Below are 17098 nucleotides of genomic sequence, written 5' to 3' on the forward strand. Positions count from 1 at the left end.
GGGACAAGCCAACCCTTGCCCTCCTCCACAATCCCTCCTGTCTTTAAAATCTAGGCAAGACATTTCAAATGCACTCCTAACTATAAAGCTAAAAGCTACCTCGTTTTACATTCCTGGCCCCTGGATATTTGTGTCTGGTAGTGCCATTTAAATAAGATTCCATATGTTGAGCAATTTGTGGTGAAATATCTGGCTCTACCGGGTTCTGAGATTCAGGCATGTCAACTTGTTCAAAATACTCAGAGCCATTTGGTCCATGTTGTTGAACAGGAGCTGGAAGTTTCAATTTGTAAAATAAAGCAAATTTTAAAGATAGAGTCACATGATAGCCATCACCAGGAATGAGAATGGTGGGGGGGGAGGGGAGGAAGCGACGTGGTACTCTTCCAAGTGCTACCCTCAAAGTAAGCCCCACACATTTGAGTCATCAAAGTGAGACTCCGCTCATAGTAGATTGTGCAGGTGTTGAAAATATGTCTGTACAGCTCTGAGCTCCGCTGGGCTCCTTGAGCATAGCTTCACTTTGCTGGGACTTTAATAGCCCAGTGTTTGTGCTAGGCTCCTTCTCGATGGAGATAAATGAAAAATGGTGGTATTTCTCAATGTCACCCTCTTGTGGCACCAAAGGGGGGCGGCACGCACAGCGAACAGTGCAAATTCTGTGACTCTCCCTCTTCTTTCATGTAGATGAGAAATGAAACTGTTAATGCCGAGATTTAAATCATCATCACAGGGCACCTGGGTCAACCCCTCGCTGAGATGAATGCAGTTCTGAGCTATTGGTCCTGGCTCTCTGCGTCAGTACAGTGTATGGGCATGTACCAGCTGATTCCCAGCCCTGGTCTTCACTATGGTCTCTTATTTTTTAGCTCCTTTGCATCAACATCTCAGGGCTGATCTACATGGGAAAACTGACCAGCAGAACTATGGCACTAGAATTGTACTGACAAAGCTAGACCAGAATTGTGCAGACGCTATTCCAAAATAAGTGACTTTATTTCAGTATTATTCATGTGCTTCCAAAATAATTTATCCAACCAATAGACTTTGTACGCAAGCTTCAGCCTGGTGATGAAATTGGATGCCAAAGCCTGGAAATTAGCCTGGAAAAGGATTTACAGACACAAAATCCAAACTTTGACTTCAGCAACACAAACATTTTCAAAGGCACTGTAATAATAAATAACACCACCTGAAAAGCACAACACTTTGAACTGGGATGATTTTGAACTTTTATGGGTAACATTTTCAAAAGTGCCTAAAGTAACATAGGCACATAAGTCCCGTGAAACTTAGGATCCTGGGTGCTTTGGAAATGTTTGTTATGTCACTAGAAAAGACGAGGATAATTGGACACAGACAAGATCATTTGTGGGCAAGGTTAATAATTAGGCTTTATATATTATAAAACAAAGACTGTGACAACGGCACATAGTACCACTACCTGGGAAAACAGGATACTGTTACAAAGACCAGCGTAAAAACCATTAGGGTGTGCTAATAATGTTCCTGCACAGAGCGAATGAAAGTGACTGATGTATCTACTGAATCCATGTCTTTCTTAGGATAGACAAAGGTGACGTCGTCTGCTTTCATGAAGGCCAGGTAAAGAACTTAGATACTATATTGACAGATACCTTAAAATGCTGATAGAACAAGTGTCTCTTGAAGCTTCTGGGTGGGACATTTTTCCTGCCAATTGAAGGAAGGGAAAAATGAAAATGAGAGAAAAAATGTGTAAGTGATATGTCAGGCATCCACTCTTACATCTGACTTTGAGCTAATGAAGATGAAATTAAATAAAGAAGAATACAGCCAGTTCCATAATAATCTGCACCATCTCTTTTCCATGGTTGAGTCTGGCTTCATTTGAAGACGTATGAATCCAGAATGAAACAGGCTTTTTTTTTTTTAAATGTCAAATATAAAAAACCCTCAGTTTTTTAAACCACACATCCTTATCTGTTTTCACAAATTATATAAAGCAGTTCTGAAAGATGGCAGCTTCAACAAAGGACAAAATATCAGTCTCCTTCATTCTGTGAAATAACATCCCTCATTCTGACTCTAGTCGAGGTAAGACCGGAAGAATAAGATTTCCAAATGCAGAGTCTTGGGTTATGAAGTATCCTGAAGAATGTGCATGTGCGTGCTAGAAAAAGGAAAACACTTGTTAAATCATTAACTTTCACAGCTCCAAAATAATTCAAGGTTTAACTTCATGTTTTGCATTTATTTTACACTTCTCCAAGCCTGCCCATAAGCTTTGGCATCAAACTTCCGAACAGATGAATTAGACAGTCTGCTTCTAATATCCCAATGGAATTCTAATTAGGGGCACACTCCTGCTCCTATTGATTTGAATAGGAGCAAAAATGGGACCTCTCTTGGTCTGTGGGGACCAAATGAGTCACAAAAGCCATGTGCTGAGAAGTGTCAGTATAGATCCCCACTCTTGATTGTTTGTGCTTGTTGTATACTTAAGCCAGAACTATCTAAAAAGCCACAGGTGCAGGCGGCCATGTTCATGCTCTTTTACAGTAACAAGTGTTCCAATAAGGTCACTAGTCAAAGTCCCAGACCCCTTCACTACTTCCTAGTGCCAAAGACCTGAGTCCAGAGATCTCTAACGTCTCCTGACACCAGCTATAATTTTGCCTCTAGAATACATCTGTGCTGCTAGCGTTTGGGGGTTTTAAATTGTTTTATAACAATGTAATGGTGTAATAGCAATTTGGTGGTGCAAACCAGCCTAATGACATTGTATCATGGAAATAAGGAATAAGAGGCATGTTGTCTTGTGCTGGAGTCATGGTGGAAGGGTTGGAATTTCATTATTGCCAAATAGAGGAAAAAATCTTTAAGAAGAAACCCCTTTAAGAAGAAACCCTTCTAAGGATCCTTTACCTAAGCTCTGTAACTACAAGGTTGGTCTCTGCATGGGTTAAAAACAAAAGTAAAAGCAAATTAAGGGGCTATGACGACTCACCTGTAACGCTGCTTTTTGCTGTGCTGCAATGTGCTGTTGCTCAGCATGATCCCGGAAATCCTTGTTAAGGGAAGATCTTGCAAGTGCAATGCTGTAACAAAGAGCCAGAAGGTCTCATCTATCCTCCATGAGAAAAGCTGTAATTTTGTCATGGTGATCACGGGTGTAATGGGTTCCATGATTTTCTATGGGTTTGTGGTTTTGTTTGGTTGTTAAATCCATGACTTGACATTTTGGAATTTTTTTGAAACGTGAGTGAGAAAATGCAATGGCAACAGCTGAACCGTTTCACTGAGAATATCAAATGATGCCAGTGGAGCCTGATTCCAATCTCACTTTTCTTGGTGTAACTCCACTGACATCAATCGAGATCCGCTGGTGTCATGCCAGAGTCATCTGACATTCGGTTTCCTAACTATAGCTTTTGCCCTCTTCACCATTGCCACCCAGTGAATTTCCTAAAATAGTATTTGTTTTAAAACAATGTACATGATAAAACAATAGCACTAACCATGGGTCCATATTCTTCGTGATGGGAAGATCAGATGTTTGGCAGAATGGATGCAGAACTCTGCATATAGGAAAAGGATTTCCTATTGATACAGAACTCAGATGTAGGCCCTTAGTTGTTAAAATGTTAATAAGATACTGTATATAAAATGACTACGCAGATATCGGTGGGCAACAAATAATATTCTAGGTTTCAATTTGAAAAAGTAATCATTGAGACGTGTGTCCAAACAAAATATTACCTTTCCTTAACGTTTTGCAATTTAGAGCCCAATCCAACTAATGCTGGTTTTGATGGGAGTGGGATAGACATTAAGGGTCCTAACGTACCAGATTTTTAAGAGTTCATCACCAAACAGCTCCCATCAAGGACAACACGAGTTGCTGCATGCTGAGCACGTCTAATGAACTGGGGGGGAAAAATCACCTCCAAAAGTAATTCTATTGATAAGACCTTATGGGCCAAGTGAATACTTAGAGCTAAGTAGTGAACCTCTGAACAGAAGGGTTTATAACAAACACTAAACTGCAGTGCTATAGAAGAGGGGTTTGTTTGGTTTTTTGTTTTTCAAAGAGACTGGAATAGAAGACTATTTGCACTTATTTTAGTAGGAAGATAAAATGAATATTTTTCTCAAGTCTCTTGCACCTAATATTGTATCCTAAAATAACCTAACCATCCAATTTAAATAGTTTTAAGATAAACTTCAGACCTCTACATTTTTCAAAAGTTTATACTTTGCAAGAGAGCTCCTGTGTCCTTAAGCCTGAGGCTCACATATGCCAAGAGTAGAAATCTGCAACACACTCATCCCTCCAGCATTAGATGTTCTGTAAGTACTTTGTTTGCATATTCCTAAATATTCCAAACTGCCTGCAGTTGTGTTATGCTATCTAGATTTAAAAGGGAAAGTTTGAAACACAAGAAATAGCACATTAGCTTAATCACTGAACTTTTTCTGGAAGCATGCTCCTTTAGGAGGGCTTGTTTAGCAGCCCCGAAGCACACTCTCTCTCAAGTGGGAAATATGCAGGTCAAGATTCAGAATCCACAAACAAATATAAATCCATAAATCTTGCACTGGTTATTGGGGACATACAGCACACAATGCTAATATTATCAGTGGTGTACCAAGGATCTCTGGCACCCGGGGGCCAAACCTACATTTGCAGCTCCCCCCTCCGGCCTCACATCCCCCCATGCAGGGCAGGAGGGGTCCTGACGCCACCCCCCCAGTTGCCCCAGGGAGGGTGTCTGTACCTGCAGTGGGGGGGGGTGTGAGGTGTGCGTGTGGGGGGGGCAAATACAGGCTTGACTCCATCCCCTCCCCTGCACTTACCCACTGCAGGGTGCCCACCTCTCCCGCTGTAGCCTAGCGCTGCCTCAAATGGGGCGGTCACACATCCCCGGCCAGCCCTTCATAATGTGCAGAGGCTGGGGGGCGCAGGAAGCTCTGGGCCCCTCAGAACCTCCTGCGCCCCCCGCCTGTCATGAAGGGCCGACCCAGCGTGTGTCGTCGTCGTCCACCCACACCCACCCACACACCCACACACAGGCTTGAACAGGGAGGCCTCAACCCCTCCTTGGCCTGGAGGTGGGGCACCGGGCCAGCCCTTCACGACATGCGGGGGGGATGCACGTGGCGCTGAGGGGCGCCCCTCAGAGCCTCCCATGTGTCGTACTGGGCTGGCCTAGTGCCCCCCTCACAGGCCGGCGTCTGGCCCCCGCCTTTGAGTATTATGCCACTGAGTATTATGTGTATTGTTTAGAGCTACAGATTACCTGTAAGGAAAGAATATTTTTGATTTTCTTTGATCTACAAGTACTATCTAAACAGGTGTATGAACATAAAGTACCTGGCTCCAGGGTGATTTGTGGAAGACTGGTTTTGCATAAGTAGTTTTCTCTTCTCCTTGTCTAGTTCTGCCAAGATTGCAACCCTATTTTTATTCTGAAAACCTGGTAAGAATTAGAAAAATATTAGATTTGCTTTTTTCTATGGGGCACCTACAACCTTATGGAATTAAAGGGGCTGCACAATATGACATTATGATGAATACACTAATCTTCAAAGCTTTGCACCAATCTGAAAGGCTATTAATAAATAGGTTTTATTTTTCCTCTCCTCATTTTACAACATGAAATGGTTTCCTAAAGATATCATACATATTAATATATTTTAAAATATATTATCTATCATCTGTAGTTGGCTTTTTCCAGGAACCAGTTTTAGAGCTATAGCCAAGATGTGGATCTGTGTTAAATATTTGGCTTTTTGTTAGTGTTAGACAAATTAAATTTACCAGATTTTTTTCGTGAATGGACGTGCAATTTAGAGCATTGCAACAATGAATGAATGCATTCATAGGGCATGATCCTTTATACCTAAGTCAGGCAGAACTCATGAACCACAGTGAGAGTTTTGCTTGAATAATGAGTAAATAATGAGGCCTATTTGCAATAAAATATGACATAAAACAAAATTCTCCTTTCAGAGCCATCTAGTCGATCTCAGCTTTAAGTATTCTGCTTTTCCCTACATCCCGCAACCACTCTCTGAAGTCAGGGAGTTCTGGTATGATAGGGGAACAGATACAGCAGAACGTAGCTGCAGCTAGCTCTAAAAAAGGTTTGCCATTACTTGATTTATTGAATATTCCCAAGGAACAGAAAGGAATCTTTGGCACAAGGGAAGGTTTCAGGAGGCAGAATGAGTAAGGAGGGAAACTGGGACACACTTAAAATGGCTGCCATCATAAGTAGCCATTATTTGTTATTTTATATCTGCTTTAAAAAAAGACTTGCACCCATACAAATCTGGCAATGTTATCAGGCTCCTGTACAGATTCAAATTCAAGGGCTCATCATATCATTATGTTCTAACTGCTTCAGTGCAGCTCAATATAACCAGATAAAGAGGCGCATCTACTACTACCCAGTGTGCCATTTACAGCAGAACTGTGGAGTACATAGCTATGAAACTGACTCTTACTGAATCTCTGCATTACCAAGGAGTCTCTCTGCACAAAGAATCCAGCAGCTGCCTTATTTCAGAAAGGCTGCTGCCTGAAAATGGACCCCCACACCATGCTCTTCAAGGAGACTTTACTTTGGTCTTTTTGTGTCTTCAACGTACAAATAAGTGACTTCAAGTTTTGCACTTTGTGAATGGAAACCTCCCATTCTATTGGTTTCAATATAACAGCAATAGAAGCTGGTAGCACCCATTCTGCTGAAAAAGGACAAGCAGAAAAACCTTTAAGGGAAATGTTAGCACATTAACATGAAATGATTTCAGATGTATTTACAGCAGCTGCACTTGAAGTTCACTCCATCGGAAAGATTTTCTATTATGGCAAAATCCCCATGTTCCTTCTATGAGCAACTGGCTCAATAAAGGAGGAGCCATAATTACCATGGAGAAACTTTCAACCCTATATAATAAAAGCATCTTTATTACTTCAGTATCTGTACACCATTTATTACTTTTACTGAATAATATACACACCACTAAATCTCAGAGTCTACTGTTCTTTGTTCCCTTTTGAGAACTTGAGTCACATTGGTCTATATGCAAACCATTATTTGTGCCATTTTCTCTGTACTTTGTTTTTTGTATTTTTATTACATTTATTTATTTCAATATTTGCCTCTGTTAATTCTCCAAAAAGCACATGCCATGATTGCATTTAAAAATTATTCTATGCTGAAAGTTTCTACCATTTTGAGTTTAGTATTATTCCTTTGATTTTTAGATAATCTCTCCTTTGTTGCACTAAATATTTCTTCAAAGTCTGAAGTGTCTGATCATGATTTCAAGTTTATTGATGTATTCATTAAGATAACATGAATCTAAGCCAAGTAATACCCATTTTTGTGCCTTATAACCTAAGATGCAAGTGTTCTGTGTTTGACTCTTTCAAAAGGCTTTCAGAGTACATCTTGATTTAAGTATTACAGAGTACATTTCAAAGGTAATCAGGCTGTACCTTAATAGTATTCACATAATTGCAACCGAACAGTGTTCTGTGGGGGAAAATACCCAAACATTTATATAAAATCACAGGAAAAAGGTCCTATTTAGAGAGAAACTGGCATCTCCTGCATCTTCACTCTTATCAGATCTGGCAACACTTAAGAGGAAGATAGTCTTGCTTAAATACCCTTCTTTTCTTAAAAAAAAGTACCTCATTAAAGACAACAAGTGAAGAAGCTATAAAAATCCCATGCTGCAATTGTAATGGCAACAATTTTGCTCCACCATTTTTATTCCTCTGTTCTGCCTTAATGCAATTCCTATACTAAAATGTGATCCTAGAAAGTAGTATATTACCACTGTCACTAAGGGCCTGATTTAAACACACAAACGCAAAGAACTTTAGACCAAAAAAAAAAATCCTCTAAGGAACTTTCAATTCACACCTTCACTAATTGGGTAGTCTCACTCTGATGGCACTTAATGTATGCAATACTTTACAAAAAGGAAACCTCAGAATATCTCCGTTACATGGGCAAGAAATATTATCCCTCTTTTGCAGCCAGGGATGTTGAGTTGAATTATTTGCCCAAGGCCACACAATAAGTCACTGGCAGAGCTGGCTGTAAAACTCAGGACAAGATATTTACAGCTCACATCTGCCTTTTTAAAGTTCGGCCTCTGTAAATTCAAGTGCCATGTTCTATACTCAGCATGTGAGCTGAAAACCTACTTGTGTCAATGTGATTTCCATATGCAAAACCAGTGTGGAACATACCCTGAATTGCACAAGAATCCACTTCAGAGAAACAAAAAGCAGAGTTTATTGAAATTAATGCCCCAGAGGGTTTAGTTCACATGAGGGGGGAATTCCTGTCCATAGACCTCTGGACTTTGGGCTCTAGAGCAAGAGATTTCTTTGCAAACCACATCCTGCTTCCCCAAGGCCTTTCACAGTAAATATGACCCCTACCCCAAGGATATTTTTACAAGAAAAGCTAGAACAGTAAAAGCAATGGCCTATGAAGATTCCCCTTATTAGGCTTACCAGACCTGAACACCCAGTTACAGATTGTAGAAATGTAATCAATGGCCTAATTTGGCCCACAAAACCATGGTTCCCTCCTTGATGATGAAACGCAAGAAGGAAAAAAAAAAATCTTTACTTTAAAAGCTCAGGTTGAGATAGCAGCGTTGGCAGCTGGAAGAATCTTTTTACTTGTAATCTGAGCACATGAGATCTGAAAATTAATGAGAAACAATGAAACTCATGTCACTTTTGTGAGTACTTTTCACACCGCAGCCAGACCTTGAACCCAGATGTAGTTGCATGCTGTATACTGAGTCTCAGTGCATTTAAAAATATACTACCACCACAATTCTAGTTCTTCCTGCTCAATACAGAATATGTTTCAAAGTAATTTCTCTATCAAAATACAAATTATCATAATAATGGTGATCATTATTCTATGAGGAAATATCTGAAATAGCAGAAACCTAACAACTTATGCAAAATGTGTTGCATTTCTAGGCAATCTGTAAGTAATTACCCCACCATTTTTCGTATGTTAATTGTGACTACTGCAATCACAAAATACAATATAGCAGACTATTATACGATTTTTTTGGTGGTAATTTACATTCTGATACATTCTCACACATATTCTGCAGCAAAATGAATATTAGTAGCTCATTAAATTACACTTGAATTATTAAAGGAATATTAATATTTTATCTGTCCCTCATGACTATAATCACATATATAGATGAATATAATTTGTTCATTGGGTTATGGATACAAAGTCCTCCGGGGAATGTCAAATCTACTAATGCCCTCAAGGGCTAGGTTTTGCATTTGGATCTCTGATTTATCTGAAAGAGTTGTATAATTGCTAGATGACTCCCTCTTGATTACATCATCCAAGAGCAAAATTTTATTCTTTAAACTGTACTGTGGCTTAAGTTGGTTTAGTGATTCAGCAGTTTCATAAGACTGCTCTTGGCTAACACACTAATTTTTAAACCAATCCCTATACCCACTAGATGGGGTTATGTCAGCACGAAATAAAAGAACCTATTTAATCCAAAAATCTGTATTTAAAGAGAATAAATAGCAGCTAGAAGAGCACTTAACAGAGGTAGAACAACAACTGACTGAAAATTACACCTTTGAGCCAACATCAATGCCTCAAAGGTTTATCTTATTTTAAATTTCAGAGCTCTGTTGTGCAGGTCTGCAGGCAAAATTTAGCCCTGTGAGAGAAAGATTGGCAGAACATATTTCTTCCATTTCTCTGAAGTGGGGCCTAGAGGGAGAGTACTTTCTCTAAAACAACTACTGTATTGCTATCACAACACTAATGCTCACCATAGAAAGGTCACATGTAGAATAAAACTTATGATGCTGCCACGCAAGACAGATACACTTTGTTCCTAGCTTTGTGCACATGTGTATCTCATAAGCAGCAGCAGTCCTATTAATACATGTAACAAATGGTTAAAATGTATTACCATTTATTGTCAAGCACTCAGTGTATTTGTTTCTTGGTTTAAAAGCTTAGTTTTAAAATGCACCACAATGGTCTGTAAACACTTCCTGAGGACAATGTACGCCACACTAAAAGCTTTTCCTTTCTTTATTAAAGGAAACTATAAGTGTAGAACATGTACTCCATGATATAAAAACCCCAAAGTAAGGCTTTTATTCATAGTCCTTTTGGCTTTGCAGTCCTCCTACACATCTCACCTTTGGAACTCTAAAGGAGTGCTTTTATAACGTGTTCTGATGAAACTAAAATAAACCTGTTTAGAAAAACCTTAACATTTATAGTTTGAGTTCACAGCTGTAAGGACATGGAGTTAAACACTGCTAATAAAATATCTTTAAAATTGCTCCAAGCAACTGAGCAAAAAACAAAAATATACCAGATGATGTTTACTTATATAACAAGTGTGTTTTTCTATTGTAATTATAGGTAAGTCTGAATAAGTTTTACCTGTTCACAACCCTTCTGCTTAATTTTTGAAATGAAGTCCTAATCTTGTGCTTCTGATTAGGAAGCAAGAAATCAAAGAATAAATTCCCAGATAGCACAAATATTGGTGCTATGCAGCAAGCCTGACAAACACATTTGGCTCATGCATCCCTTGTTGTTGTTCTGCATCTAAGCTGGTAGTCTTTGGCAAGGCAGAACTAGGAAATCACTGCTGAATCCTTCTGCCAACCCCATTTCTTCTTTGTCCTATTGCCTTATTATCTTCATCTTTTGCCCATTTACCTTTTGATTGTTTAAAGTTTCAAGAGGGTTTTAGGAATGATTTTGTTTATAATATTTGTATTGCAAAATATATATATTCAACCCCTTGAGTGATCCTTAGGGAAGTACTTGAGAAATAAAATTAGAAGATAGCTTACAACTTGAAAACTTCAATTATATCTGAACTTTGGGAGAGGAAGAGGAAGCAATCATGTGAGTCAGATCTGTAAATTAGCGTTCAAATCTTTAGAAATGATGCTCTGAATTCAGTATTGGAATATTTGTTAGTCTCTGTAATGATGGAGTTAAACTAATTTTCACAGCCAAAAACAAGGCTCACCATCTCTTTAAAAGGGATGCTGTTTCAGGCCAAATCCTGCAACGGTATGCCCATGTCATAGCCCCTTTGAAGTCAATGGGACTACCCCTCAATCTTTTTGCAGAAGTCCACAAAGCTTTTTATAAATGCTTTCATCTGCAAACCACCCCGTCAGCCCCCCCAAATCCATCTGTTTGATACAACAGTCTCCTTCCTTTCATGTCCAATATTGGTCTGTGCTTTTAAACAAATACTGTGTTCCACTTCACAGGTGGTTGTATTTTAGTGACAGGTGAAGCAACTTTTTTGTATCTAAAGACGTGGTATTGCAAACACTTATGCAGGACAGTAGTCCCCACATTGCATTTAGGTGTACAGTTATTCGTGTGCTATGGTTTACAGGTTTGGGGGCATGTACTACTACCCTGGAAGACATTCGCTGCAGGAATTGGGGCCATACTCTGTAAACCACTTTGGGATCATTGTGTTCAACAGACCAGTATTTCCCAATAAACAAGCACACCATTTTTTCCCTCCTGTTGCTGTTCTTTTAATTTTTGCCATGGTAACATGTTCAAATAAACCAGATTTTTTTTTTTTAATCAAGAGTACTTTGGGTACTAAGTTTTCACTTAGACAAATTTAAATATACAAGAGTTATCATAATGTAAATAAGCTTTAAAAAATAGTTTTGCTGGGTTATTTTGTGGGCTCAAGCTCTTCTCTATTCTTGAAGGCTAAGATCTCCTCTCATCTTTTGCTCTCAATTGCAGAACTGTGCCTCTTGGACCTTCAGTATACTCCCAGATGCACACTGTGGCAACCAAGAGCCAAATTCAATGTATAAGAGCAGCTGAGAATAGTAAAATAATTGAAAAAACAAAACAAAAAATTATTGCATCACTACGTCATAATATTTGTTTTCTTTTGAGATTGGAGTTTAAAAACATATGCACAAACTCAGGGCTCCCAAAATAATTAGTAGTCTTGTATTTCTTTTACCCTCTTTTCTTTTCCCTTAAAAACACTTATTAAAACAAAAAAAGGAATCTCGTCCTTTTGAGATCATGCTTTGGTTTTCTAATCAACAATCTTGGAAACTGGATTCCTTCTTCAAAAAATGGCAGAAATTGTTTCCTGTTAAATTACACTTACAGGATGAAATCCTGGTACCAATTATTTCAATGAGACCAGAACTTCACCTCTAGCCTTAAACAGACCTGAAGAATGAATTAATAAAATGAAAGCGAAGTGTCTGCAGTTGAATAGATATAAACAAAGAATACCTAGTTTAAAAATTACCTTGTCCAGGAGGGTTTGCTGCCATCTTGCTACTGTCAGTAGTAATTTTACCCAATTACAGTTAGAATTGTCAACTTAATGAAAATCTGCAAAAATGGACACAACATAAAATATTAAAATTCTTTGAAATTAAAATCTAGCTCTCATATTCAATGTGGGCTGTAAAAGACACAGATTTAGCAACTGTTACAATGTGTGACCCTCATTCAATGTAACAGTTGATCAAACTGTTGAATTCCCTATTATCATATTGTTTGCTATTGGCTGTTATTTTGAAATCTGAGTTTTTATAAGACAGTTTACTCAGTCTGTTTTTTTGTGACAGGAACCAAGAGTATCTAACATTCGTGATTTTGTTTCTCTCACTTCAGTATTCTTGAGGGTTTTCACCAAGAACACTTTTAGGTTTTTTATTAAAGGGGGTATTAAGTTTCACTTTTACTTTTTTCTATTAACTCATTTTAGAAAGATTCCAAAGTTTATTAGCTGGACATTTAAGTCCCTAATTAACCCATCATATACATAAGAGAGCCATAACCACTTTCTGACTCAGTCATATGAGACTTGATTTTGCTTCCAATGAATTTCATGACAAGACTTGCATAGACTTCAGGATCCGATTCATACTTTAACGTCTGATGCCTTATGTCAACTGCATGCAGAAATTAATTTAAGAACATATACTAAGTGATTTATTATTGTAATTTATTTATGTAGCACCAAAACCATATAGCACACACTTCATACTTATGATTTATTGTTTATATGGGGATGGCTCAAACAACATAATATGCACTGCTCTCACACACTCACACACACACACACACACACACACACACACACACACTATCCCTCTCCTAAAACATTTTATTATCTAAGGTGCGGCTTCTTCAAACCCAGCCTTAGCATTGGGTTTAGTGCATATTGCCTAGTAACAATGAGGTACTAGACTAGGGCTACACCTAGCAGTAAGTATTATACGGAGCAGACCCTAAGGCTGTGTTCCCTAACATTTCCTACCATTGCTGCCATGGATACAGCTCCACCAATGGGGGCAACTGTTGGAGTGCTGGCACAGACAGAGCCGCAGGGCTTGATCTATGTTGTTCAATCCTGCCCAGAGCAGGATTAGCTGCAATGGTGCGTAAGGTGCCAAGGACCCAGCGGGCCCCTGATCTCACTCTGGTTGCTGCCTGTGATGGTAGCAATGGGCTGGACTAGTTTAGGGGGAAAGACTAATGCAGACAAGGCCTAAGGGCAGGTAAATACGCGGGGGGTAGGGGCAGGCCCGGCTGTGCCCCTAAAATCAGGTGTGTAGTGGGAGGAGGGGTGATGCAGACCTGGTCTGGTCTGGTCTGTCATGGAGGGGAAGCCTCCAGGGTAGAGAGAGGCATGGGGGCGAGATGCCAGGGTGAGCACAAGTCCACTGCTCCTGACACGGCACCCCTAGGGCGAACCAGCCCAGCACGCACATTCCAACAGCGCCGGCAGGGCCTGCGGGACAGGCGTGCACAGGGCCCCTAAGGCCAGGGCAGCCCCCTGCTGTGAGGTCCTGTTAGTTTATTCAGAGCCATCTACCCCCAAAGTCAGCCACAGCACCGCCCCCAGAGACCTACGGCCAGTGCCCACACCCACCCACCCGCACTGATGCTGCAGTGCCCTGCTGGAGCTGGGCTGACAGCCCCCTCCCCCCCTGCTGCTACAGGCTTGGACTCTTCCTACCCCACTCCACTCCACCCCCCCCCCCCCGCTGCAGGCTTGGACTCTTCCTCCCCCACTCCACACCCACCCCCCAGCTGCAAGCTTGGACTCTTCCTCCTGCACACACCCCCACTCCCAGCTCCAGGCTTGGACTCCTCCTCCTCCCCACTCCACACACCCCCAGCTCCAGGCTTGGACTCCTCCTCCTCCCCACTCCACACCGCTACAAGCTTGGACTCTTCCTCCCCCACTCCACACCCCCCCCCCCCCACTCCACACACCCCCAGCTGCAGGCTTGGACTCTTCCTCCTCACTCGCTCTACCCTACCCCCCCCCCCCCAACTCCAGGCTTGGACTCTTCCTTCTTGCCCCATCTTTCTCCAATTCCCCCACCTATTTGAAAGGTTGGCATCTCCCCCGCCCCCAGCCGTAGAGTTAGACTGTCCCCACCCCCTCCGCAAGAGTTGGGCTCTTCCGCCTCCCTCCGCTGCGCGGCTGAACTGAACTAAACTCCCCCAAAGAAGATGAACTCACCACCGCCACACACCCCGTTCATGACGCAAAGCGCACGCGACACAGCCACCTCGGCTCCCCGAACCCCGGGCGACCCTGAAACACGTCACGCTCCTAGCCCCCACCGCTCCTGGGGGCGGTACCAATCTTGGTTTGACGGGCACCTCTAGTGGCCAATCACCTTGCGTGATGGGGGGAGGAGCCGCTCAACCGGCGACTCGGTTGCGCAGCGCCACCTCCCGAGCGCGCGGGGAGGAGCGTGAGGGAGGAAGGGGTGGGCGGAGCATGTGTCCTGGGAACAAAAAAGGGGGCGGGGCGAGTCAGCCACGCGTCATCTCGGGCTACTGGGTGGGTGGTTTGAGTCGAGTCGTATGTGTGTGGCCCCATGGGGGCAGCGCCTGGGGTAGTGGCGGGGCATGCCCCATGGGAGCAGGGGGTGCATTGGGGGCATGCCCCATGGGAGCAGGGGGTGCATTGGGAACCATGCCCCAGGGGAGCAGGGAGCTCACTGGGGGCCATGCCCAAGAGTGTGGGGGGCTCACTGAGGGGGGCACCCTGCGGTGGGGGTGCATTGGGGACCATGCCCCATGGGAGCAGGGGGTGCATTGGGGGCATGCCCCATGGGAGCAGGGGGCTCATTGCAGCGGCACCCTGGGGTGGGGGGTTCATTGGGGGCATGCCCCATGGGAGGGGGGTTCATTGGTGGGCACCCTGGGGTGGGGGCTCATTGGAGGACTCGTGTCACAGTGGGAGGCAGCTTAGCTAAAGGGGTTTAGCTGGGGGTCGATTCCAGGCAGAGAGGCAGGAGCCAGGGCACGGTGGGGGAGCTGCACCTGACCAGCGGTTGCAGTCAGAGGGGTGCTGTGCTCCCCTCCTCTCCTCGTCTACAGGGAGCTGCACCTAATTTTGGAAACCTAGGCCAGTGATTTCCTTTCCAGTGTATGTCTTTGATTTTATGGACGCTGCCCTAAACCCCTGTAATCCTGCCATCATCCAACCCCCTGTTTAATCTAACCTTTCAGATGTTGCCAAAGTATTTTGGATACAGAAGATTTTCCTGTAACTAAAAAAGAAACATAAGGATTTAGGGCCCCGGTCCTGCAAGGAGCTTTTTGTAGTTCTGTGCCTGTGTGAACCTCACTGGGTATGGGGTGCTGTGCAGAATGCCAGGACAGACCAACAAAAAGCTGACTAAAGAGAACTACAGACATTATGAATCATTGTTTAAAGGTGTTGCTATAGTTTCATATATTAAGACTGAGAATGTAAGTGGTTTGTTGTTTGTTTGTTTTTGTGTCATTCCTAGAAGGCACACACAGGCCTTGAAGTGGAATAAATAGTACTGTGATTTTGCAGGCCCCAGAAAAATATTTAGAGAATATACATTCATAGGCTACAAAACTAGGCCCTGATTTAGCACAGTACTTGAGCATGTGCTTAACCTGTAAATGTGATTAGTCCTATTGAAATCAGTGAGACCATTGTGTAAACCCTTTGCTGGACTGAGAATTTGGTAAGAGTGTTTTCCTGGCTTACACTTACACACATTTACTTAAAAAAAAAAAATGGTACTACAGAGTGTGTTGCTGGGCAGACCAGGTTCTTGCCAAGGTCTCAGCCAAGCACCGACCAATTCATTGCTGGAAACCATCCAGCTCACCTGTGTGTTAGTATGGTTAAGAGTGGTATTGGACTTATAATAACGTATTTTGTGTTTAGACTTTATGAAGTGCTTGTAAATTGCTGCATGTGTGAATCCTGTTTATAATGCCTGCATCCCATGCTACAAGGTAGTACTTGACTGTGAGGTAGCTGTAAAATGTTTGTTCTGAACTATGTAACTTGTCAACAAGAGAAAACTTACCTAGTGTAAAATGCTAAATATCTATGAAAGGTATTACCCATCAGGAAGGACTATCAAAACTAAATGGGCCATTGTGGGAACATCCCAATACAAAGACTTAGCCTATTCACAGGCAATTTGCAATGTGCAAAAAAGCTTGTCCGATCAGCTTGAATGAATTCTGGAAGAAGGAAATGAAGATAGCTGACCTGAAAATTTTTCATATCTTTGCTGTTTGCACTCTCACAGGTCTGGAGCTATGAAACAGAAGCAGAGATCCCCAAGGTCAGCCTGGGTTACCCCTAAAAGACATTCAGTGCTGACAGATCACTACAACTCTGTCACCTTTTGGAACCATAGACTGTAACTCATTTGTGTGTATATGTTTTCCTGTGTTAATCTGTTAATAGTTTTCTCATTTCTTTTTCCTATTTAATACGTCTTTAGTTTATTTACTATAGGATTGGCTAGAAACATTGTCTTTGGTGTGAGATTGAAGATACGAGTTGACCTGGGGTAAGTGACTGATCTCTTGGGACTGGAAAGAATCTGAAACTTTTGTGATCTTTGGTATATCGCAATCGACTGTCACTAAATCCAGCTTTCCTGGATGGTAAGATTGCCTGGAGTGGTTCATGACCATGAACGGGCAGACTGTCAAAAAGCAAGGCAGACACCCCGAACTGT

The 17098-nt window shown here is 41.9% G+C and overlaps 1 protein-coding gene across 12 annotated transcripts; it reads right to left on the minus strand.

The window, feature by feature from the left end:
- Positions 1 to 974: 974 nt before the first annotated feature.
- Positions 975 to 14676, minus strand: INIP (INTS3 and NABP interacting protein). Of its 12 annotated transcripts, none has more exons than XM_067553235.1 (8): positions 14590 to 14636; positions 12355 to 12440; positions 9845 to 9950; positions 8643 to 8717; positions 5357 to 5459; positions 3501 to 3560; positions 2990 to 3080; positions 975 to 2152 (listed from the first exon to the last, which is right to left on the minus strand). In XM_067553235.1, exons 5-8 carry the CDS (start codon positions 5392 to 5394, stop codon positions 2057 to 2059), a joined length of 285 nt encoding a protein of 94 aa, XP_067409336.1. In that variant the 5' UTR covers positions 5395 to 5459; positions 8643 to 8717; positions 9845 to 9950; positions 12355 to 12440; positions 14590 to 14636; the 3' UTR covers positions 975 to 2056. The 12 variants fall into 12 exon arrangements, with proteins under 12 accessions (XP_067409336.1, XP_067409338.1, XP_067409337.1 ...); XM_067553237.1 differs by having other exon boundaries at positions 8530 to 8717; XM_067553236.1 differs by having other exon boundaries at positions 14603 to 14621.
- Between the last annotated feature and the right edge of the window lie 2422 nt (positions 14677 to 17098).

Source organism: Emydura macquarii, unplaced genomic scaffold, assembly GCF_026122565.2.
Source record: "Emydura macquarii macquarii isolate MOO-44397 ecotype Brisbane River unplaced genomic scaffold, CSIRO-AGI_Emac_v2 contig_1451, whole genome shotgun sequence".
NCBI classification, from domain to species: Eukaryota; Metazoa; Chordata; order Testudines; family Chelidae; genus Emydura; species Emydura macquarii.

Bases quoted from the DNA above. Each gene is read 5' to 3' on its own strand.
- INIP (XM_067553230.1), bottom strand. From the start codon at position 12,379: ATGGCAGCAAACCCTCCTGGACAAG. The intron at 5,460-12,354 runs GTAATTTTTAAA...AATTCTTACCAG, and splicing joins AGCAAACCCTCCTGGACAAG to GTTTTCAGAATAAAAATAGG. The intron at 3,561-5,356 runs GTACTTTATGTT...TCCTATATGCAG, and splicing joins ACAAATCACCCTGGAGCCAG to AGTTCTGCATCCATTCTGCC.